The sequence below is a fragment of the Oreochromis niloticus genome, linkage group LG4, assembly GCF_001858045.2.
Source record: "Oreochromis niloticus isolate F11D_XX linkage group LG4, O_niloticus_UMD_NMBU, whole genome shotgun sequence".
Lineage (NCBI taxonomy): Eukaryota > Metazoa > Chordata > Actinopteri > Cichliformes > Cichlidae > Oreochromis > Oreochromis niloticus.
The window spans coordinates 25,359,137-25,382,861 of record NC_031969.2 but is presented as its reverse complement, the minus strand read 5'-3'; the positions used below and the strand labels follow the sequence as shown (position 1 = coordinate 25,382,861).

General features: G+C 38.5%; 2 protein-coding genes across 6 annotated transcripts; both read left to right on the top strand.

Annotated features, from left to right (window-relative positions):
- The first annotated feature begins 3,254 nt into the window (after window positions 1-3,254).
- si:dkey-43p13.5 (visual system homeobox 2) lies at window positions 3,255-8,746 on the top strand. 3 transcript variants are annotated; one of them, XM_019357752.2, is made up of 5 exons: window positions 4,926-5,369; window positions 6,284-6,365; window positions 6,525-6,852; window positions 7,155-7,312; window positions 7,764-8,746. In XM_019357752.2, the coding sequence occupies exons 3-5, from the start codon at window positions 6,618-6,620 to the stop codon at window positions 8,136-8,138; spliced, it is 768 nt and encodes a 255-aa protein (XP_019213297.1). In that variant the 5' UTR covers window positions 4,926-5,369; window positions 6,284-6,365; window positions 6,525-6,617; the 3' UTR covers window positions 8,139-8,746. The 3 variants fall into 3 exon arrangements, with proteins under 3 accessions (XP_019213298.1, XP_019213297.1, XP_019213296.1); XM_019357753.2 differs by lacking the exon at window positions 4,926-5,369 and adding an exon at window positions 3,255-4,568 and having other exon boundaries at window positions 6,284-6,852; XM_019357751.2 differs by having other exon boundaries at window positions 6,284-6,852.
- A 1,881-nt stretch (window positions 8,747-10,627) lies between these two features.
- On the top strand, window positions 10,628-23,228 carry micall2a (mical-like 2a). 3 transcript variants are annotated; one of them, XM_003442182.5, is made up of 18 exons: window positions 10,628-10,767; window positions 10,906-11,072; window positions 11,390-11,438; window positions 13,306-13,447; window positions 13,607-13,773; window positions 13,986-14,116; window positions 14,212-14,730; window positions 14,846-15,030; window positions 16,244-16,298; window positions 16,726-16,925; window positions 17,546-17,653; window positions 17,851-17,915; window positions 18,095-18,218; window positions 20,936-21,038; window positions 21,428-21,501; window positions 21,579-21,693; window positions 21,804-21,850; window positions 21,929-22,022. In XM_003442182.5, exons 2-18 carry the CDS (start codon window positions 10,930-10,932, stop codon window positions 22,006-22,008), a joined length of 2,307 nt encoding a protein of 768 aa, XP_003442230.2. In that variant the 5' UTR covers window positions 10,628-10,767; window positions 10,906-10,929; the 3' UTR covers window positions 22,009-22,022. The 3 variants fall into 3 exon arrangements, with proteins under 3 accessions (XP_003442230.2, XP_025762147.1, XP_005468861.1); XM_005468804.4 differs by having other exon boundaries at window positions 10,656-10,810; window positions 21,929-23,228; XM_025906362.1 differs by lacking the exons at window positions 21,428-21,501; window positions 21,929-22,022 and having other exon boundaries at window positions 10,655-10,810; window positions 21,804-21,835.
- Window positions 23,229-23,725: the final 497 nt, after the last annotated feature.

The following is a 23,725-nucleotide window of genomic DNA, read 5'->3' as shown; positions in this document are numbered from 1 at the left end:
CCAGCCCCCAAAACACACACTCTTGTGTTAAGGCCGTGACCTTGCTGGAGGTGGGGTGGGGGTGGGGGTGGGTGGACAAATCTACCAAACAGCTTAAGTTGTGGTTAAAACATTTCAGCTCCATCTCAACCTGCGGTACACTTTTCTTTTTTTTAACAGCAGTCACTTGTGCATAACGAGTGCTTGGAGTTTTCATTTTTACAGAACATTTTGCTGTAATTGTTTGGTACTATACTATTTGAATGCTATAATTGGTTTGCTCAGTGTATGATCACTTTAATTTGAATACACAGTCTTAATATTTCTTCCAGCACCAATCATGCAAGTGTTGGAAAAATCACCGATTTCCCCTGTCCGTGTCAAAGTGGCCAGTAAATGAGCGGCAAGCAGGAATGCCGACCACTGGAGGCCTCTTGGTCTCCCTCTCAGCTGCAGGAGGGGCCCTGATGTGCCACTACCTGCCCATGCACATCTGTCTGCTCTCCGTCTTCCTCTCAATGGCACCCTCGTCTTAGATCATCTCCTTTTACTCCACGCTTGAGTTGCACTTGGCTTGCATGGAAAAAATGTGGACCGTCTCTCGCCTCTCTTCTCCTTGGCACTTTGATGTCTCAAGTGTGATTGCTTTTGGATTGTGGCCGCTTTCCCTTGAAGGTTTTGACATGAAAAGCAGGCTGGGCTCTCAGGTTTATCCCATGGCCAGTGATCCAGGACTAAAACAATCAACCTGCTCGCTGTGGGATACTGTTACCAGCAAGAGTGAGGCACCAACCATGGGGGCTTCCTCGGTCATAAAATACTTTTTTTTCCCCTCTAAACTAAAATATTTTAGGTGTGTTGATTGAATTATACAAATCCAAGCTCCCATTAATAGATTTTAGACTTAAGTTTGTACTGACAGTTGACACTAAAATATATAGCAGCTAGAGAATACATTACAATACATTCCCAATGTGTTTGCAGAGGTGGACAACTGAAATGATCCAACATTTTTAATGAATTAAAAAGAAATGAGGCTAGTAATTGCAGTTAAAATTGACCCAATCAGATAAGTATGATAATGTGACATGTCATTAACAGCAGAGGCATAAGTGACAACCCTTAAGCTTCACTTATACTTTCATTAAATATTGAATCTGTGCTCATTGCTGTTCCAGCCTGCAAATTACACCAGATAGATAAATTCCCATGACAGTGGAGCTGACGATAATCATCCATCTTCGCATGACATTTGGCAGAACTCTTGTTTTATGAGCTGAAGTGCCACTGGAGTGGATCAGAAAAAATAATAATGCACAGTGTTCACGATCTCTATTAGAGCAGATGGTATCTTATGACACTGAGGGCAGAGCGTGACAGTTAATCCACTTCAGCCATGTCTGTCAAGGAAAAAAGTGGGTAAATAGCCTGTGTGATTTAATTTAAATTTCAGCTTAGTGAAAGTGTTTTTTGTGCAACAGATTTGAAGATAAAAAAAAGTTTCCTGCATCAGTGAAAAAGTCTTGTTAATAGCTTTAAATACAATAATCATGTCTTCAGTAGATAGTTATAAACAATATTTTTAGGTTATTTTATACATAGCTTTGTTTGGAGATATTGAGATTATTATTTTCCCCCACTAATATTTATATACTTGAAAACTGAACCTACAGATAATTATCAGCTCCTGTGTCACGCAGCTCTTGTAATGTTGTTTTTGGCTGCGGCCAGAAGCTGTTTTAGGTTACAAAGTTAAAGAAAAAACAAATTGCAGACAGACTCACTCTGCAACCTCCTGATGTGCTTGCTATAGTCACTTTAAGTATTTTCTTTAAGAGTTGGAGGAGACCAAAACTGACTAATTCAAGAGCATTAATTTTAGACAAAGATTTATCAGGAATCTGGATTTTCAATTCATACTTCCCTATGCTTATTTTTAACTGGATGTACTGAAAAGCAGCTGTTTGATAAAATGTTTGGCATATCAACCCAAAAGTGATAAAGTCATGGTAAAAAGGAGATACACCCTTTGCCAGTTCTAAGGGTTTACGTATCAGGACTTAATGAAAGGTTATCTAGTTCTTAACAGGTCTTAAAATTAGATAAGTACAACTACAGGTGAACAACAAAAGAAGTCTTATTACAACGTGTTATTATGTATTTGACAAACATCAAGTCAAACTGCAGAAGACGTATCTGAAAACCGCTTCCATTGGAATTTAGAGGGTAAGTAGCAGCCAGGTGCTGATAATCAATTGCACGAGATTAATTGATCATTAGCAAGTGTGAGCACTTCTATAAAAGCAGAATTTTGCAGATATGGAGCATTCAGGTGTATGTTAACACAATGCTAAGGGGGTGATATATAAGGAATGATCTTAAAGAAGCTCTTTAAGCAAATCAGCACAAACACCTCAAACCAGCTGTCAAGCACGGTGGTGGAGGGGTCATGAACACAACTCCTCTGTATACTAAAGTATTCTAGAGTGAAATCTGAGGCTATCTGTCCAATAGCTGAATTTTGTACCAAACTGGGTGGATTGAACTGCTTTGGTGGGAACTTAAAAGAGCTGTGAGTGCCCACGAATCTTTATGAACTCAAGCATCGCTGTAAATGAGAGTTGACAATGATGCAAGAGACTGATTCGGTCATATGGAAAATAATTACTTAAAGTTGTTGCTGCCAGAAGTGCTTTTGTAAGCTGTTGACTCATGAGTTGTACTGTAGTTTTCACACACTGCTTCTGCATTTTGACTTTGTTAACTACATAGTGACACGGCGTAATATGTCAGCGTTGTTCATCTGGGATTGTATTTACCTTATTTAAGACCTAGTAAGGATTACATAATTTTATATTATGTCCTGATATGTGAAACTTTGAAGGGACAGCCGGTGGACTTTGTTTGTACCATGACTGCATATCAATGTCGTGCATATCAGTGTTTATATACACTGCTGCCAGATGGCTATATAACAGTCACGCTGGCTTTCAGGTGTATACAAATATTCAAATCTGAATAATGATTTTTGTCTATTACTACTTTTCTACTTCTTTATGTCAGATAGAGTTGATGATTGGTTTTAAATTCAAGTGTGACTGAAGTGGAAGAAACAAAACACTTTACTTCACTTTAAGTGAGACCAAAAAACTGATTTTACTTTCTTTTTTTTTTTTAACTTTCACAATGAATAATTTCAAGCTCAAACATGCCCATTTCAAGCTAAAGACACGTGAAGAGCATCCCACTGGTGACTTACTGAAATCTCAGATAATGTGCAGTCTGTCCCTTCACTTGAAGGTCTGCTAATAATACAATGATTGCCACTTTAGCTGTGGATCTCCAGTGTTGTCATTCAAGAAGCTGGAACTCCAATACAGGCTGGCATTAGCCATTACTATTGTTGTCTTAATGCCTCCTTCAATTATCCACTATCAGGCTTTTTGAGCAACTACTGTCAGAACCTCCCCCGCTGGTTTTTCACCAATCTTGTCCCTGATTATCTGGATCAATGGGCATTAAAGGACCCCGGCACAGACAAACAGAAGTAGTTTGAGGGTGGGAAAAGGGGTCTACTTTCAGACAATCCAGAAATCCCTGTAACTATCTGTGTGCCAGGGACAAACGGAATGGCTATTCAGTCGTCACTCCCGCCACACACAGTGTTTATTTAGCCACAGCTCAAACCAGACACTTCTAATCTATTTTCCTTTTCCCTGCAAACCCCAAAAATTATTTCTCTCAATCTACATCTGTCCTTTCCAATCCCTACATGCATACGCTTCCACACGAGTAGAAAGTGGTGCTAAAACCTGTTAATTGTTGAGTTGGCTCACTTAAAACAACAGATCATTCATATTGATTAATAGTGCAGTTAAAAGTGCTGTTTCCTTTGGTTGGGGTGATTTGATTGCTAAAAAGATGCTAAAATGCTTTGTTAGCTGACATTTCATTGTTGTTAGGTTTTTGTTATGGAATCATAATGTAGGGAAAACGAGCAATTTTTATCTGCAATTCAAGACAAGACACTCCACTTCATCTAAATACTGCCTTTCAGGTACAACTCAGGCTGTAAAGACATCCGAATTGCTCAACCCCTAATCCTGCCTCCTAATTTAGTGTTTGAACAGGTGCAGATGAAAGGGCCACACAGGTGATGGATTTGCAGTCCTCACAGCACGTATAGGAATGACCATCCTGTGACTCACCTCAGCTCTGACCAGCTGCCTCTTGCAGAGATCCCAGGCTGATCAAAGCCACCTCAGCCCGCCAGCTCTGTGGTGACAACACTGACAGCTGAGTGTTTTCACCACCGTTTGAGCTGATGAGCAGTTAGAAAGATATGTTGTTAGGTGATGTGTAACTTTGGATTAATTGACACACCTGGGTTTAATTCTCACAGACAGTGCTGGAGATCATCTCATCAGAGAGCCATCACCACTAAGCTACAGCTGTCTTGCTTTAAAAAAAAAAAAGTGTTAATAATCTTCGTGCCTTGGCTGTTAATGTGTTGATGTGTTAGCTTTGATCTGAGATGGAAGAATCCCATCAGGGCTTGACTACTGACTACATACTTTACAGCTGTGGAAGTAAGATTATCATTACCAAACACATGATATGATAAAAGTATTTTACTGTTACTGCAGAACATTTTTAGATTTTATGTCTCACTAGTTAGCTTCTAACATGGGTTTTTATAGGAGATAAGTGACAGAATACAAATGCATAAAAATAGAAATTTGCCTTTTTAAAGATTTTCTATCAAGGACATATCCTTCTGATGCAATGTTTTCCTCTCTAAAACTTGTATTTTGTTTCCACATAATATGAGAACCTTAAACATTTGAAGAAAATGCATATACCTACCCTTGCATGTACATACCCTTTGTTATGGACACTTGTTAGCAGTTAGAGTACTTATGATCACCATTTAAAGTGTACTAAAATTTCAAACATCCACAGGAGACCATTAATTTATAGACGTGTCAAAAAATGTAATTCCAATTCATGCAGCTGTTGATGATATGCTTTTAAAAGTTGTAAACCTTTAAGTTTACCATCTTAAATGTTAACTGACCTATACAGATAACATGCTAAAATGTACCTATGTACCGCTTTTTTCAAATCCGGCCTCTGTATGATATCAGCGAGAGTGGATATACCTACTATGGTCATTTTAGGCAGGGAAACCCCACCCACCTGTGGATGAAACCTACAGTCTGCTAACAGACAGTCAGATGGAAGATGGGCTATACAACAAAGCAGTATTTTGAATGATAAATGCAAGAAACTTGAGTAGAGTGCAAGAATAAAAGTTTGAAAAATTACCTTAATAGGCTCCTTCTAACATTTTGTTGTACTCAGAAGAATAGAAAGTACAGCAAACACAGGTGAGACAAGTTATTATTTTTGATCTTTAATCATCTACAGGAGACTGAGATTATTAGATTAGATTTGCAGGAGTTATAATGGAAGTCTGCCAAATTGTAAATTAGTTGTAAATAAACAAAAAACCACTGTGTCCGGGACCAAATTTTGCAAAAGAAGATGTCTAAGAGAGAGAATATAGAATATGTATAGGATAAGCAAAATGCACACAGTAAAAATACTTTGTTTTTATTAGGTTTTTTTAGACATTTTAACTAGCTAACTTTGTTTATCTATTTTAATATTTAAATAGTTTATTTTATCATGTAAAAATGATTTGTGCTGCATTTCTGCTACTGTGTAAGATGAGTGACATGATGTACAGCTATCCTTGCTGTTGTTAAAAAAATATAACAGCATTCATTTACTAAAAACAATACACTCAAACCAGCATGCAGGCAGATGATCCACCCTGGTGAGCCCTGAAAGGGAACAGCCAAAAAAAAGAAGAAGAAAATCAAAAGCAGTAACACTGAGACCTGCTATTCAGGTTCAGCTACCGTTGTATTTACTTCCATTCCACAAAACTGAACAACTGCTTTCATTATGTCTCCTGTACAGTAATTTGTTGCTATTATATCTGACAACCGTTGAACTAGTTGTCTGAAGCGTATGCGCCTAAGTGAACATAAACATCTCTGCTACTTACTGAGCTGCCATTCGTCTCACTCACTGAAATTTCAGGAGCCAAAGATGTTGCAACTTGTCCCTGAAAGGCAGAGAGAGCGAGAGAGAGTGAGAGGAGGTTTGGGGCATGTCTGAAAAAGACTGCAGGATGTGTGTGGTTGGAGAAGAGATGACAAATACAGTAAATAGTGATGGGGTGATACTATTAATCCTGTGAGAAACAAATCATAGGTTTTTTTGGTTTTTTTAGGCCATAAACCTATATCTGTTTAGATGTCATGTGACTGGGAAGAGACGGGAAGATGATTGGTGGGGAAGGGAAGAAAGCTAAGGTGAGCCCACCTCCACCGCTCAAGTCTTACCTTTCCTCTTCAGGCAACACCTTGTACCTGGGCTGAGCACCTCAGCAGCAAACAGCAGCTCTGACAACCAAGTGGATGCATCTGCTGGACAATCGGAGCTCTTTAATTTTCTCTTCTATTTTTACCCAGGACCTTGGAATGCATTTCTCCTTTCTACCAGCAAACCTCTAGAAATCAACCAGACCCTTTTCAGTGGACTGACGTTAAATATTGGACTTGGACATGTTTGGCGCAGGGCAGCTGGTATCCTCTCTCCTTCCTGCAGTTTTCCATTCACCTGCAGCTCATTTTTTTCCTGCCTTCCCAGCCAGACTGGGCTCTCAACCTCAGTTCCTGATCCCGGGGCCTTTTATCAGCTACGAATCCCTGAGGAATTATCTGCAGCCAGAGCTATGCAAGGAAGCTTTGCTCCTGGCCACACAGGCGGTCGGGATTGGGCCACTCACAGAGAGCATAGGTGAGTTCAAGCCACAGCTGCTGTAGCCAAAATGGGACTGATTGTATCATACTGGACTTGTTCAGATAGAGCGTAGCCAAACTGGCACAGTATGACCAGTCTCAAAGACAGTCTGTGAGCACCATCTGATTGCAGTGTAAATGTTTACAAAAGACTGACTAACAGCTCGTAACTAACAATCAATTATCAAGCAGTGTTAAATTGGGCCTAATGATTGCTGTGCTAATTATCCAATCTAGAGCCATTAGTTCCTTGTCACCCATTGGCGATTGTGTAATTGGTGCTTGTGGTGCACTTTCCAGATGAACAGAGGCCAGTGAAGCAGCGTCGTGCACGGGCCAACTACAGCAGCTGGCAGCTGGAGGAGCTGGAGAAGGCATTCGAGACCACCCACTACCCGGACATCTTCATGAGGGAAGCCCTGGCCCTCAGACTGGACCTTATTGAGGCCAGAGTCCAGGTAATTGGCACGACGAACTCCTGCTGGAGTTGTTAATTTTGTACTCATTTCGCTGATATTAATTTTTATGCACAGTGTGCAAATTTGCCTTTAGCCCTACTGTTTATTTTCCATCATAGGCATTTTTGACAATAATAACAATAATTCATAGTAAAATCATCTTGCACACCAAATAAATGCCTGGAGAAAAAAAAAGTATTTTATTCTATATAAATACAATAACTTGACTAGATTAATCTGTATTTGTTTTGCTATCCATATGGGTCAAGATTCCTTTCTGTCCCAACAAAAATGTAATCACAGTTTCAGCTGATACCAACATGAAAGCAATTCTTGACTAAAAATACATCAGAGCCTGTTTAGTGCAGTTACATTTCAACTATTGTTTTTTAACTATATAATCTCCTTGTTACTTACATTCATATATCATATCTCTTTCATTCATTCCAAGGTTTGGTTTCAAAACCGCCGTGCAAAAATGAGGCGGCAACTGAAACTCCAGGGCCAATGTCCAGGGCCTTATGTGAAAAGGGACAACGATGAAACATCTGCAAAAGCGAGCAAGAGTTTAAAACACACAGAGACTTTGGACGGTGAGCACTGGGAGAAACAACAGGAAGCCGAAGGTTATCCATGGACAACCCAGAAGTTGGGGAAGTGGGAGAGGCCGGAGGGGCTGAGCTCAGAGGAGCTCCGCTCCTGCAGCATTGCTAAGCTGCGGGCCAAAGCCAGAGAGCACGAGGCTGAGATCCACAGCAATGTAAGCATGTCAGGAGGCACCAAACAGTCACAAACACAGGAAACTGATTCCACGCACAATGACTGATCATTTTCAATCTTCCTGTTTATAAATGAGTTGGAACTTTTGGGGGAAGTGGAACTTAAATATTTAGCCGTCATTAGCTGAATATATGTATGTCTATATATTCTGTAAGATTTTATATTGAAAAATAAATTTTACATAATGTCAAAGTTTAAGGTTTTGGCTTTACCGTGAATTACAACTGACTTTCTTTATGTTTTCTTGAGCACATATACATATATGTATATATATATATATTTTTTTTTGGGGGGGGGGGTTAATGAAAATGATCATTTTATTAGAGATGATCATGTCTTTTTATATGCTGAATACAGTTTTAGATACACCTCAAATGTGTGTAGTGGCATCCACTCCCAATGAATGGTACATGCTCTATGGTGGGGCCTCAACATGTAACAATGACAAATGATAAATGTGGACGTCTTATTGTGTCAGCCTATCAGGGCAAAACTGAAATGGGATACACTCAAGTAATCTGTAAATGATTTCAGCACGACAACCATCCCTGACCTCTTGGGTTACCTCCACACACAGGCAGGATGTCTACATGCAGCCACACGTCCTCACAGGAAACAACGCAAATAGCTAAAAAATGAAATCATGAAGACTAACTGCAGTATTTACACTCATTTATTAGACATGTAATACTAATTAATACAACATTTCTGCTTCAAACTTCAAATTTACAAAATCTGCATTTATTCATTTCTGATGTCGGGTCAAAACTTTACCTCATGTTTAATATTGAGATTAAAGGAGATAGCAGTGGTCTACAATACATTTAAAAGCTTTGTTCATATTTGCATATTAGCGCTTGCGAGAGGGGTGGGATGGTTTGGTTCTCTTTGGAACCTTCAGGTGTTTTTGGATCAACAATACCTGTTGTTTATACTAATTCCTCTGTACTATAATTACAGTCTATTTATTTAGTATTAGGAAATTGTGCTCTGATGTGCTGAATCACACACACAAGTGTGGAAAGATATGTGCTCTGTGCCTCCTTAATTGTTCCTGCTTCACCTAAACTTCTAGATTTTAAAGATACTAATTATGTTATGTGTGCCTTGTTTATAGAGTTGACCACAGGTTGAAAGCGGCATGATAACAGTGTGACACTGCCCCCTTCTGGGCTTCAATACGTCTTTAGACAGGACAGGGCAACAAACATTGTCTTTTTTTTGTTTGTTTGTTTTTTTACATGTACCGACTGAATGCGTTTTTTTTTTTTTTTATTTTACTGTAACGTATTGAAACTTTTTTTTTTAAATTGTTGTCTACAATAGTTTTAGACTTTGCTTTCATATTCTGAGTCACCCTGTGTCAATTAATAAACAATTCATGTCTTACAGTAATTGTGACATGTATCGATGATGAGGTCAGTGTGGGTTGCTCCCAGTTCAAAGACTCAATTTCAGCTCTGGTCTCACACTAATTACATTCTCTGTGTCAGAGGTTTGAATACACATGGATGAGGTCTGGGTCAAATTTGATTTGGGACTACTTTTCAGAACGGACCAGGGAAGCACACAGACTTATTTTGTTCCCAGTTAAGGTGGAATGACTCTGCAAGCTGTCTTTGCAAATCAAATGTCTAAGTATTCAGTTTACTACATAAAAAAATGCCCAGAAATTAACATATAACTTTTCCCTAAGATTTAATGGGACATGGCGACATGGGTTAATTGGGTCAGAATCTTTAGATGAGGCTTGCTGGCCTCAATTAGTCCCCAATTAGGCCACACACAAAGAACAATAAGGTTAAAGAATGCATGTAGAAGAGTATTAACTATCCTTATGTACACTGTCTGAGGTAGCAATACTGGGGTTTTATACTCTAGATATCCCAGAGCACACTTGTTCTTCAAAGCTTAGCTCGAAGGATATTTTTATTTAGCATTAAATTAATATATTTTGGCCATAAAACGTCTGTTCTCAAAAAGTTTCAGCTGTCGTTTAATTATATCTCTTATGTATGTTTAACTATAAATGCCATGTCATTAATATCTTTTATTTAATTTGATCTTTTTAATTACATCTTTAAAGATATAACTGAAAACTCAACTTCGTAACTGGCTCACGTGCATATAAGTCCAACACTGTGTTTTACCAGCAAAATAAAATCAAGAAGCGCTTATTCCCCGATCATCATTTTGGCTGTCAGGGTCAATAAATGCAATAAAGACTATTAGAGATGATGGTTCAAATGTGCCATAATTGTGAAAAAAGGTCAGGTGAGACAAGCACGAGGATCTAAAAACACTAAATAACAACAAGTGCTGTCTGATAACAGATTACACTAACCTACTAACTGAATTTAACCTTCTTTTGGTTTTCTGAACATCATTTAACTCAAATTTCTTGAGTCTTTTAGTCTTCAATACTTATGATAAATACTCCCACTCCAGGGAAAATAAATAAATAACAGGTCAACACGATCCACTTCCTGGGATTAAAACGTGCTTGAATTATGAACATCAGAGTTAGCCAACTATTTCCTTTGCTGAATGAGCTTTTATTCAACTGTCGTGAATGACGAATCGGCAGTCGCGTCAATTAGTGAAATGAGCCGAGAAACACACACCAGCAGCAGCAAGCAGCAGCAGTTCGCAGAGTCGGAGAGTCAGACAAGCAGGTGAAAGAAGGAAACAGGACGCAGCTGCAGTTCGCAGATCACGGTCAAAGCCAGAACAGAGACACGTTGTTTTATATCTGTCTTTCCTCTCACTCCGTCACACTCAAACCTCCTGCCTGTTGCACACTTTGTCTGCAGTAGTGGTTCTGTCGCGCTACAAGCATGGCTGCCATCAAGGCTTTGGAGCAGTGGTGTAAAATGCAATGTGAGGGTTACAGAGATGTGGCCATCACCAACATGACGACTTCATTCAGGAACGGGTTGGCTTTTTGTGCGCTAATACACAAGTACAGACCGGACCTGATGTAAGTATTGAAAACTTTTTTTTTTTTCAAAAACTTTACTTTGGTTTGGTCAAGTACTTTAATAATTGTGATACATATAGACAGCCTGCCTCTTCTAATAATTTCTCCAAATTTTGTTTTTAATATTTTAGTTGTATAAGTACTAACTTAAGTGATCCTTATTCTTATTTCTGTTTTATTAATACAGTGTCATTTGTTCAGTTTCATATTGCTGTTTTTTCCCCTTTTAAATATATATTTTTCCTACATGCTGTAAAAGAGCTATTCTGGGTAGTTGAGGTAACTTCTCTGTGTTCATTGTATTCCTGTTTTCCCAGAGACTATGACTCACTCAGAAAGGAGGATGTGTTTGAGAACAACAGACTGGTAAGATGTCAAGATGTTCAGCCTTTGTCTTACTGAGAGGAGCAGACTTCATACACAAACTGCAAAATCTGATGTAGCAGAAAACATCCACTTCATTAACCCCAGACATGACGGGCCACGCAGCAGCACGCTGTTTGTTCTTGCCTTGGCATCTATGCAGCAGATTGGACAAATATTTAGCTGTTTCAGTTTTCACAGCACAGCAGATTAAGCAAAAGCCATATCTCTCTACTAATTTTAGACTCCTGTCAAACCCAACCTTTCTCAATCTTTGCTCTGCCTCTGTCCGTTTGAACTCATCTATTCGGTTAACCCCTGCGTGACATGAGCAGCACTGCTGGGACCTCTCCATTATTTAGTTTTCTACCCTCTTGTCGGCTTCGTCTGAGGGTTACAGGCCCTGCAGTGCGCTACAGTACGCGCTCCGTACGACTTCCTTGTTGTTTTCGATCATCTTGGCTGTGTCAGCAACAGACCTGAGCTCAGGGGAGAGGCTCTCAAGTCTATTCATTTTGAATGAGGCTTTACTGTCGTCTGCCAGTCGGTCCTTATGGTGACTGTTCTCTTGAAGGCACTGCTGATACATACATCTTGAATGGTATACGAGAACAAAACGATTTGTGGGCAAAGAACTGTGTTTGGTCAAGGTTAAGTTTGATACCCTGCTGAAGATGCTCCCTCTACTGAAATATGAGAGAGCAACTGGTAATTCACACCCTTTCTATATTTCATGAATGGTGTCACGCTTCTTACAGGTAGGGCTGGATGATAAATTGGATTTTAATTTCAGGTACAATCTAGTATGAAATTGCTTCTTAGAATTCATTTTCACCATAAAGCTCTAATTTTGTTTTGTGTTAGAAATAAACCACCCCCCTTTACCTGACAGTGGTGTGTTTTTACACTCTAAAAGCCTAAGCTATTTAGTTCAGCTCAAGCCACATGGACAGAAAGCGAGCCTTTTGTTCAACAAGACCTATCGAGAGAAGTAATTGAAGGAAGGATTCTGTAGGAGAACATGGTCATCGGAAACCGATTTTTTTTTCCCCCAGCTGCCTTTATTTCCAGGGTCTTTAACATGGTCTGCAATGGAGGAGTTGGCTTATGCTCCTCCTCCTGTTGCCAGCAGCGGAGGTCTTCTGATGTTTATGAGTTCACTGGGCCTCTTGTTGCCCTTATCTGAACCCACAGACGTCTCACAGTGGAGGCCAGCAGAGCAACTGGTTGCTTCACAGTCAAAAACATCCACTATTCTGTACCTATGGGCCTAACTCCTGATTGAACACCCATTGTCCCCATCTCCGATACTCGATTATTTATTTTTATATTACTGGAGGTTTAGGAAAATCCCCCATGTGGGGGGGTGGGGTTAAAGGTGAGTAAATCCTATATATATTTTAAGTTCATAAATAACCATGTTAGACTTTTTTTCCTCCCCATGAGCTGAAATTTGTGTTTTTGTCCACTTAAACTCTTCAGCATCCTCTTCTTTTATATATGCCCACTTGCTATTCCGTAAGGCTTTTCTTTAAATTTAATGAGCATATCCAGGCTGATCCTAAACAATGCACTGATATCCCGCTCTTCCCATCCTTTTTCTTATCCCTGCAAGCTCACAGGAAGTGTGCCATTCATTATAGAGCCCTTTCGAAACCTCCTAGGATTGTGCCACAGAATACCGCCAATCTATTTAAAGTAAATTGTATTGTGTGACATATTTACACATGCTGTAACTGTAGGAGTTAGCCCAGCCAATGCCATGTTTTTACATGTGCTTTGGATATGCCTACTTTGTTTGTCATGTTTAGTTGGAGTTGGGGGCTGTTGGTTAAACTTTGATTTATTTATTTATTTATTTTCTCTTAAGGCTTTTCAGATCGCAGAGGAGAAGCTGGGGATCCCAGCTTTGTTAGATGCAGAGGACATGGTGGCTTTAAGGATCCCAGACAGGCTGAGCATTCTTACCTACGTCTCCCAGTACTACAACTACTTCAAAGGACGGCCTCCCAGTGAGAATATGTCTGCTTTAAAAATCCCTAGCAACTACATTTGAGTAGTTCATCCTCTTTAATTCTGAGCTTTTTCCTTATATATTTCTTTTTTATGTACAGGCTGAGGTATTTTTTTCCCCCAACTCTTTGACACTAATGATGTTTTACTGTCTTCAGTGGGAGGTGTAAAAAGGCCAGCAGAGGGCTCCAAGGAGGAGCCATCGGAGAAAAAAAATCTCCCAGTGGTTGCCAAAAGCTTTGTAACTAAAACTGCCACTGAGAGTTGTTTACCTTCCACTCACACAGCTCAGACCTCACCCAAATTGGCAAGAGCTTCTACTCAGGTCAGTAGTCATGTCAAACGGCACGTCATCAGTCAGCTAAAATTAAGGCTGTGTGTTAAAACGTCTTTCTTTTACACACTTTTGCTTTTTAAAGAAATAATATTTAGGGTTAAACATGGCATTTATTTTCAGTGGGCCACCAAAGGAATCCTAGGGGAAATGGGATACCTTTCTGGATAAATGTTTTTCTCACTTTTGATTCTTTTTCACAGAAGGTAGTTTTGGCTGAAAACACCAACAAAAACGGGACTCTCAATAGCAAATGTGTTGCATGCAAGGGCCATGTTCATCTTGTTCAGAGGCACTTTGTGGAAGGCAAGCTCTATCACAGAAGCTGTTTCAAGTAAGAATTTAATCTATATTCATAGATGCTTTTCCCCCCTATGCACAGGGGCTTATTCCATTAATAATTTAATATTAATAAACTTCCACCACCAGGTGTGGCGAGTGCTCCAGCGTACTTCATGTAGGCGGTTACAAATCTGGGACGAATCCAGACACTTTTATCTGTAACTCCCACCAGAATGCTTCCAAGACTTCCTCCTCTGAGGCTCTGATCAAAAATGGTCTCACCAGTTCAGCTGCCCGACCACCAAATGATGCCAGCCTAAAACGGCCTTCACCACACCCCCCTTCGGTGTTGTCAGCCCCACTGAATAATGTTTTGAAACCAGTTGCTCCTACTCCAACCTCCCAGTCCTGGACGGCCTCAGCCCAGAAGACACAGGCTGCCCGGCAGAAGTTTTTCCAGGCTGTGCCACAAGTTACTGAAACCTCCAAAGACAACAACAGGAAGCTAACAGAGCAATCAAGTGTTCAAGTAAGGCCAAAGGTCCTGACTGATGATGATGATGAAAAGAGCCAGTCGAGGGTAATGGTTGGAAAAAAACTAGCAGAGCAAAACTACAACAATAATAACAAACGCCCATTTACAATCCGATCGGCGGATGAGAGATGGTGAGCATTGCATTAGTATACAATCTATAGCCATGAATGCACTTGAATGCTTCTGAAGGAAACTTTCCCACAGTCTTTTTTCAAAGCTGATGGTGAGGGCTTTCTCTGTCCCCAGGTTTGGTGATGAGCCAAGTTTAGCTGACAGCTCTGCTTTGAAAAAGGATAAATGCAGCCAAGCCTCAGCAGGAAACTATGCAGGACAGCCCTCCACCACTCAGGCAAACAATAAGGAATTGCCATGTCTAAAGGCCATCAATAAAGACAACACAGGGCCAACAACTGTACACAAAACCAACAAAGGCAAGCTCCACTAAATTCATTTTACTTGTGTCTGATCCATTATTTGACATCCAGCCAGCATCCACCCACCCCCACCATTCAGTCTGTCTCTCACATTCCTAGAAAACAAAGCCCTTTTGTCATTTTTACCCTATTTATAAAACCAGTGCATCTCGCATGCTGATAGCTGACATTTTAATTCCTGTCTCACACTAATGAACTTTCATAGTTGAACTGTCATTCTCCTGGGATGGATGTGCATGCACGGGTGTCACATTCTGGCTGTCGGTGGGTTTGTAGACAGAAACACAATTACTGGTGGGTCTACTGAGAATGGTTTTTCAGTCACTTTTACTTTTAGCATTGATGGAAGTTTTCCAGACATGGAAATTAAGTCTGTTTCTTACTAATATTAACCATATGTTGACTGGACATTACGCCAAGGTCAATGATTAAAGCGTCATTTGGGTCTTGTGTACAGATGAGAATGTGGAGCGCAATCATTTTATTGGAGTGCTGTGAATACCTAGATAATGAAACCAGTAACTGTGCGCTTGACAGCTGTTTAGACGAGTGTGACACACGAGTCGAGGGAATTTTTTGTTTGTTTGTTTATTGTGTACAATAACTTGGAGCTGCCGCGAGTGTGCACGTCATTGACAAAGCAGATGTCTCATAAGCTGCAATGTGCCATCTTCTTTCATTCTAAAAAGTTTTAAAACGGTAGTTACACAAGATGATAAGGTGAAGTGTAATGGCAGATTTAATATTGTGCTTTTTATCCGCCAAGGCTAATGCAGAGTTAGACGTTTGTGATCATTGTGATTCGTGTTATTGTTGTCAGCAAGATTAGGAAAAAGACTGCCAAGTGAGATGCTGGGAAACTTGGTGGCGATGCCGATCACAGGCACAAGAACCACCTCTGAAATTTTGAAACACTTTATTTAAATTGAGAAAAGTATCATTGATCTTTGTGGAAGAATGCCCTTCTGCTTCAGCAAGAAAAAATGAATCATTGGAATCGACATAATTTTATGTCGATTCCAACATAAAATTTTGTTGGAATTTCACAGCAAATTCTAATGTTGTTTCAGTTGTTTATCAAGCAAGTCCTTTCTTAAATGCAGTGATATGCCGTTATAGTTTTCATTTCTAGTATTCATGGTCTTTGGAGACTAGCAATAATGACCTTATTTTTCGTTTTTTGGTTTTACTGTCTGTTGTTTCTCTGCAGATCCAGTATGCCATGAGTGGCAAAGAAAACCTGTTAAAACCGAACTCAGGCTAAAGTAAGTATTTACAGTTACTCGGCTGCAAGTTGAAAAGCTGCACAAGTGGACCAGAATGTCTTGAAAGACTTGCCTTGAAATACATCTGACCTATCAGATTATTTACTCACCAGAACGCAGAATCATCAAGCTTCGTCCATCTCTTTTATTGCTGACTGGCTCAAAGTGGAGCCGTTAGTTCTGTCCCCGATCTTAACAAGTCCCAAGGAGTGCAAGGCCTGACCTCCTACTTTCCTACTCCTTAACACTAGATTTTCTCATTTCTAACCCCTGCTGATGATTCCTCAACTGTTTTCATCACCTTTTTAACATTTCAAAATTTGAGGTGAGGTTGTTACTCATCTGACCCATCAGTACATTTCACCTGTGTCGGATTAATGCCTCTGTATTAAAATAATAAGTTAATTTCCTTGTTTATATCTTGCAGAGATGCTGAACCTCAAGCTTTTACTGAAAATCATAAAGCCGAATTCATGTCCACACCTCCATCTAATGTCTCAATTAGTCCAACAAGGCTTCCTCTGGCTCAAACACCTGCAGCACCAGGAGTTAGCTTTGCTCTGTTTGATCCTGCGTGCTGTAGGGAAGTCAGTCCCCAGAAACCTCAGCCTGCCTCTGAAATCCTAGGTGAGAGGCTTCTTTGCATTATAATGAGAGACATTTGTCTGCTGATATATTAAATGAATTGAGTGTTTGATGTCAAAGTGAACCAGAACTAGTTTGTAAGGTTTTAGTGATCCAAGCAGTTTTGTCTTTGCCATTTTCATGTTTAAATAACAAAGTTCAGTCATGTGTTAAATGACTGTATTGGAATCAAATAATACACACTGAGAGCAGCAATACCCAAGTAAAGCAAGTGTATGTTTATTTTATTCTATTTATTTGGCTAACTTATTCAAGCTCTTGAAGAATCTAAAGCTACATAAGGAAACTATGAAGTTGGTAGAAAATGTGCGCTTTCATCTATTAAGATGGTAAAATAGCTGTACTTTGAATGTAATTTTTTTATGCCAGTTTTAGTTGGCTTATTTTACTGAAAACTATAAATGTGAACCTCATGGTTTTGCTTGAGGAAATGCTAAATGAATCACTCGAGCCAATGGGACTCATCCTGTGTATGCTCTGAACGTCCACAAAATTATACACACCCTATTGTATTAGTTCCCATATTAAATAAACAAAACGAAAACAAAGTTTTGTGAACTCTGCACTTCTGCAGCATTTAAGACCTCTTCTCTTTATTTTAGATTTTAAATTTGGGAGTTGCTTGCCTGTGAAATCCTCACCCAGACTGCCAGCTGTGAAATCTATTAGCTCTTCAACTACTTTTCCAGCCAATCATGGAAATCCATCAGGTTGTTTCCCATCTTTTAAATCGCTATCAAAGCCAAATATACATGATTTCAGATTTCTTGTTGATTTCATATGAAAAGTGTATAAATACATTTAAAAAGTGTTATTTTACTGAAAACAGGTTAAGTCATATGTGACAATACTTTTCTAAAAAGCTGCCATGAAAGGACTATCTAATCCTATTTTATCTACCTCTTAGCTGCTAAAAAGGGAAAGTATTTGTCACCCACCAACGCCTCCAGGACTGAAATGAGGTCACCCTCTGTAAGTTCCCTCCATTAAGTCTCTTAAGAGATTAATTAACAGCTCTACAAATATGCTTTCATTACATTCCCAGCAAAAAATGGATGACCTTCTTTACATTAAAGTGGCCAAAGTCAGAATTTTCAAATTACAATAATCTTTACTTGACAGTGACTCTTAAATTCTCTGTTTTGCACCAGGTAAGGTCTTATCATATCCCAATGGAGCAGATTGAAAGGGAGCTGAATGATATTGAGACAAACTTGGCTCATTTGGAGAAGGAGGGTGTGGAGCTGGAACAGAAGCTCCGAAGCTGTGAGGAAGGTACGTTTTGTTTGTTCCACTTCTTCTCATTTTTACTTGTAAAAACATACAAATATTAATCAGTGCAATCAATAGTCCACTTTCAGACACGGTTCACGAGACATTTAGTAGCTGACTTTTCACTCTTAACTCTGCAGCGTAGTTCCATACTATTCACGAACAAGTGTGAGGGCAGTAGTGGGGTAATAAGCTGGATATGATAAGTTAAAGATATGGAAATGGCAAGTTACCACATCTTGATTACAAATGAATATCATGTGATATCTTACATTACTAATTACTTTAGTAATATTAAACTGAAATTTAATAAGGGGCCAAAATCTAGGGGTAATACAATGAAAACAAACATGCCTTTGAGGCAAACCCAATTATTAATCGTACAGTATATTGGTAATGATATTATAACTTGTTAGCAATGAATATAAGTTGCATCTGTGCATTTACATTTTTCATACACTGATTTTTTTTTAATTTTTTTTTTTTAAGTGGTAGTAACCTCATAATCATAAGGTTATTTTGGGTGATGCTTCACCATATCAGGATAGTATTATCAGACTATGATGATGGGATTATGGGATCTTGTGTCCCCAGCATTTTCCTTATTCACAAGGTCACAATGCAAATATTATCTTTTTTTCCTTTAATAATTAGTATTATTATTATTTGTAAATATTATGTTTAATGTTGTGGCATATTGTCTATTGTAGTTTCTTATTTCTATGGTAATGTAAAAACCAGGAATCGGGGTTTAAAAACGCTGATTTGTATCTAATTCCATGTTAATAACCTCTTAAAGCAAAAGCTACTACATCTTTCCACACAATCATCACATTGCTTGAAGTATGATTATCTGGAAACGTGAAGGATTTTCTGTGTAATAACAAGAAGTTTGAGCTGCAAAATGCTTATACTAAGTTTTATTGTGGTATCTCCTTTTTTTGTTTTATTTTATCCTATCCCATCTGTAACATCTATATCACTGAATATGACCAATTATGACATCTGTATATGTGGATCGGACTAAGCTAGGTAATATTTAATACCTGACCATTTCTGAGCAAGAGGGGGGGTTGGTAGACCCTTCACTGCTATGTTGGTTTGAATGAGGTAATATTCTAAAGCAAAAGGTGTCGTGCAATAACCTTAAAATAAAATTTGACATCATATTTTTGTTTGAACTGTTGAATCGCTCTGCTGCATTGGTGACTTGTATCTTGGGTGCTTCACACATTTGCTCACCATCAGCTGATGGTTTGTGTGTGTGTGCACGTGTGTGTGTGTGTGTGCATGCAGGGGAATTGCCTGCCATTTCTATTAGTGTTTCTGCAGTCAAATGAGGTGAGAGGCACAGCTAGCCCACAGGGATGTTGCGTTTCCTTTGAGGTAGTAGGAGTAGGGGGCCTTATTGCTTTGCTCAAGGTCAACATGACTTGGGTATAGTTATATATATTCTGGTCGATTGCTTAATTTTTTTTTCTACATGCCACCCAGGAAGCCTGAGCATGCAATCACTCGGCCAGAATTTAACATCATTTCCACACTACCTAGGAGATCATCTACTTCTCAACTGGAATTTGTTGGCATAAAAACTAAACCCTGGCACTCGGGTTCAGTTCAGAATCAAATCATGTTTGTTCTGGTAATGACAGGATGTGTGGGGCTCCGTCCTCTGTCTCTGCAGCTCGCTCTCTGTTGTAAATGTGACTTGATTGATTGGTCGCTAATTAGGATTAGCAAAATATTCAGCCTAAAATCAATTGATCCACCTACTCGGGTATGACTCGGTGAAGCAGCAAATTTAAGCACTGTTTCAGTGCATGTCGGAATACTGTGGTGGACCAATACTGAAAAGTATACACTGTATCCTGAAAACCTGAAATATTGAATCATAGATGGTAAATTGCATTGTTCCCTGCATCATGTATCCATAATTCATCCATTCTCACATTTTCTTTAAAATCTGAGTAATAATATAACTTCTCAGGGCTGAAAGTGAAATTTTAAAATGCTTCTTTGTATATGTGAAAGCTTTGGGAAAATATAAGCAGCATTGTTGTGAATGATTTAATTAGTAATTCATTATTTTTTACTGGTTTTTGAGCAAATTGCATTATATTCTAAAGTCGATGCCACAGGAATGATGACTGACATAAACTATACAGTGTCTATAGACAGGGTTTTTGTAACATCATGTTCTGTGACATACATTTTGATATTATTAAATAAAATAGATTTGGGTTTGGCAGGCTAAGCTCCATTTTAAGATTGTTGGCTGTGACATAGTGTCTTAATAAAGGTGACAGCATGGTTCCAGGATGTGAGTCACTTCTTCTCTTAATAAAAATTGAGAACCACCTACCTGCATATGAGCCAAATTATCCTACCCCCCCCCCCCTAATTTCTACTTAATGTTTTTCTTGCAAACACTGGGTTTGAGTCTGCTCAAGTGGGGTATTTTTTTTATTTTTTATTTGTTTTAAGTTTGCTCTTGGAGTATATCAGTTAACATCAGAACAGCACAAAATATTTGGCTTACGTGAAATGATAAATGTTATGAGCTTGTTAAAGAAACATCTAGTCAGTGATCATAACTGCTTGATTTACTACAATATATACACATCAGTGATTGAAAAACAAGACCAAGACCATTATAAAACTTTTTATTTTATTTTATTTTTTTAATAAATTCAGCTGAGTATTACTAACCTGTTTTGCAGATGGAGAAGGTGACATCTTGATGGACCCACTGATGGTCGACTGGTTTAACCTCATTCGAAAAAAACAAATGTTCATTAGGAAAGAATCAGAGCTCGTTTACATGTGAGTATTACTGAAGGATCGATGTAGGTTGAGAATATTAAATGACCCTTTCTCCATTATTTGGGGAATTATTACTCATTTGGATAATATTTGTTTACACCAGAAAAGGCTTTTGAACAATACTCTTACTTTGACTTGACTTTGTGACTTGATAGTTGGATTTCTCTTTATATATTTGATTATATTAATTCCAAACCTTATTTATTGTACCTGATATTTTCTTTAAAGATTTTTTTCCCCCATTGTTTGTACACAATTTTTACACTTTTACTTGCATTTAACATTAGGACAAAAATCAAACTTAATTGAGAAACTCAACATTTTTAGGATTGTTTAGAAGTTTTAGATATAATGTGCGTTTAGAATTAGTATTTGGTGTTAAAACTCAGAGCCAGGACTCAAGAGCTGGAGCAGCAGCAGCCAGGTGTTGAGGGGGAACTTCGCAGGCTGCTCGAGAAGCCAGGTAAGCGCTTGGTCTCTTTGCCTGTCAGCATCTGTCTTACCTCCTTTTCCAACATGCGGTTGTTAACTTTGTCACAGATCATTTAAAGTCCAGAGAGGAACAACGGCAGGAGAAGAAACTGATGCAGAAATTGATGGAGATCGTGGATGGCAGAAATGCAATTGTGGAGGGTCTCGATGAGGACAGGCTGAGGTAACATTATCAATCTTCTAATTAATTCTTAAGTACAATGCAGTTAATCTTAAAGATTGATGTGGTAAAAAGATATGACAGTGCTTAGTTTGATTTTTGGCTAATTTCAGGGAAGTGGAAGAAGATCAGCAGTTGAATAAAATGATGCAAAACCTTGGTAAGCAACATATAAAATGTCTTTTTTTCTGTTTCAATTTGATTTGAGTTGTTAATATACTGGTTTTGTTGAGAACAGGAGTGAAGAAAGCCAAAAATGAAAGGAAATCCTCCATCTCAAAACTGTTCAGGCGAAGAAGTAAAAGACGCTTTGAATGATGCTAAAGGGGATTATTTGATTCATTTATTTTTATTTTTTACTAAATTGTCATTATTTCTATTGTATTAATATTCCTTTTAAATATTTAACTTTTTTATGTATAATTTGTGCTCATGGGAAAAATAAGAGAAGAGATCTCAAATTAGGAAGAATGTACCAAGCCATATTTTGTCTATACACCATTTAAAAAAAATCAGTGCAAATGTTTTTGTTTAAAGAATCACTTTCAATTCTTGGTTTGTTGCTACTTAAGATGAGTGTAGGTGTTGTCAGATATATATTTTTTCCACTGTTGTTCCACTGTTAAGGTTGTTCGTATAGAAAATTCTCATTTTCTGTTAATATAATTTCAGTCTCACTAAAGTAAAGTAATATCACATTTGGGGGTATACAAATTTTTATAGATATATATTCTTGGAATAAAGTAACCTTTTTAACCATTTTAAAATCGCACATGGTTTAAAACAAAAGCAGCATTGAATCAACTGTCATAATGTCAAAATGATGAGGGAACACTAGCTCTTCCACATGCGAAGAGGAGTGAGGAGGATAAATGTGTAATCCTTTGCCAGTCTTGAGTCAAAATGAAATTATTTCAGTATTTATTTAATAATGGATTTTAACAAATTTCCTGTAAGGATATTAGAGGGAGCCTTGACAATTAAGTTTGAATGGCTGTGGAGTGTAAAATGGGGAGCCACACATGTTGAACTGTTGGACTGTAGTTCCTCTCTCAGACTGTACTGTAGGTGGCAGCCTGGGTATGCTGTATCACACGGCAAGAACTTGGAAATCCAATTTGCCACAGTACAGACAGTTAATTTCTTTGCTAATTTTATAAATGCTGCAAAAATGTTCAGCTGTGCTGATGCAATAATGTTATGTGAAAGAGGATTAGGAAGAGCAGTAGCTTATGGCTGGCAAAGGCTTATAAACTATAGGATGTATTGAGCTCTTTATCTTCAAACCTGGTTTAATTAAACATTACTCTTTACTAATATCTGCATCAGAATTGCTCCATACCTGAGCTATTAAAATGTTGAAATGACGTGCGAGGGCACTCATCTGTGAAAATGGCATTTGCTGTGTTTGTAAGGAATGCTCTGTAATGTTGCATTTTAGAAGTGTTATTGAAAGGTGTGTGTATGCGTTCTCCTATTTATAGTATTTTAAAACTTGAAATCTGTTGTCCAATAAATCCTTTGAAGATTAGAACGAACGAGAGGTTGAATTATTTACTCAATAACCGCTTCCTTCCATTTTAAATAGATCCCCAAACTTTTCATCTCTTCCCTCCCCATGTTACGAGCTTCACCAATGACTGTTGATACAATGACACTACCAAGATCAGACATTGCTTTCAGTAAGAAGCCAACAGCACTGGAACTCCTCTGCATTAAAGCTGTGCAGCGATCACGGAGCAGCATCGATGTATGCTTTCATTAAAGCTTTTTAAAGACGGCATCAAGATAATTCACTGGCGTCAATATATCGCAGCTTCTTATAAACTACATATCGCTCATTTTGAGATGCATGAAATTGTGATCATGAACTTGGAACACAATCTTTCTAGCTGAGCAGAGTTGAGGATGATATTGGTACAAAATGCCACGCGTGATGTGGGTGACAGTCGAGACTGAATGTGTGATATTAGAGTTAATTAAAGCTTTGCGCCCCATCTACTGCAAATGCTTGCACTTCTGCAATTAAGAATCA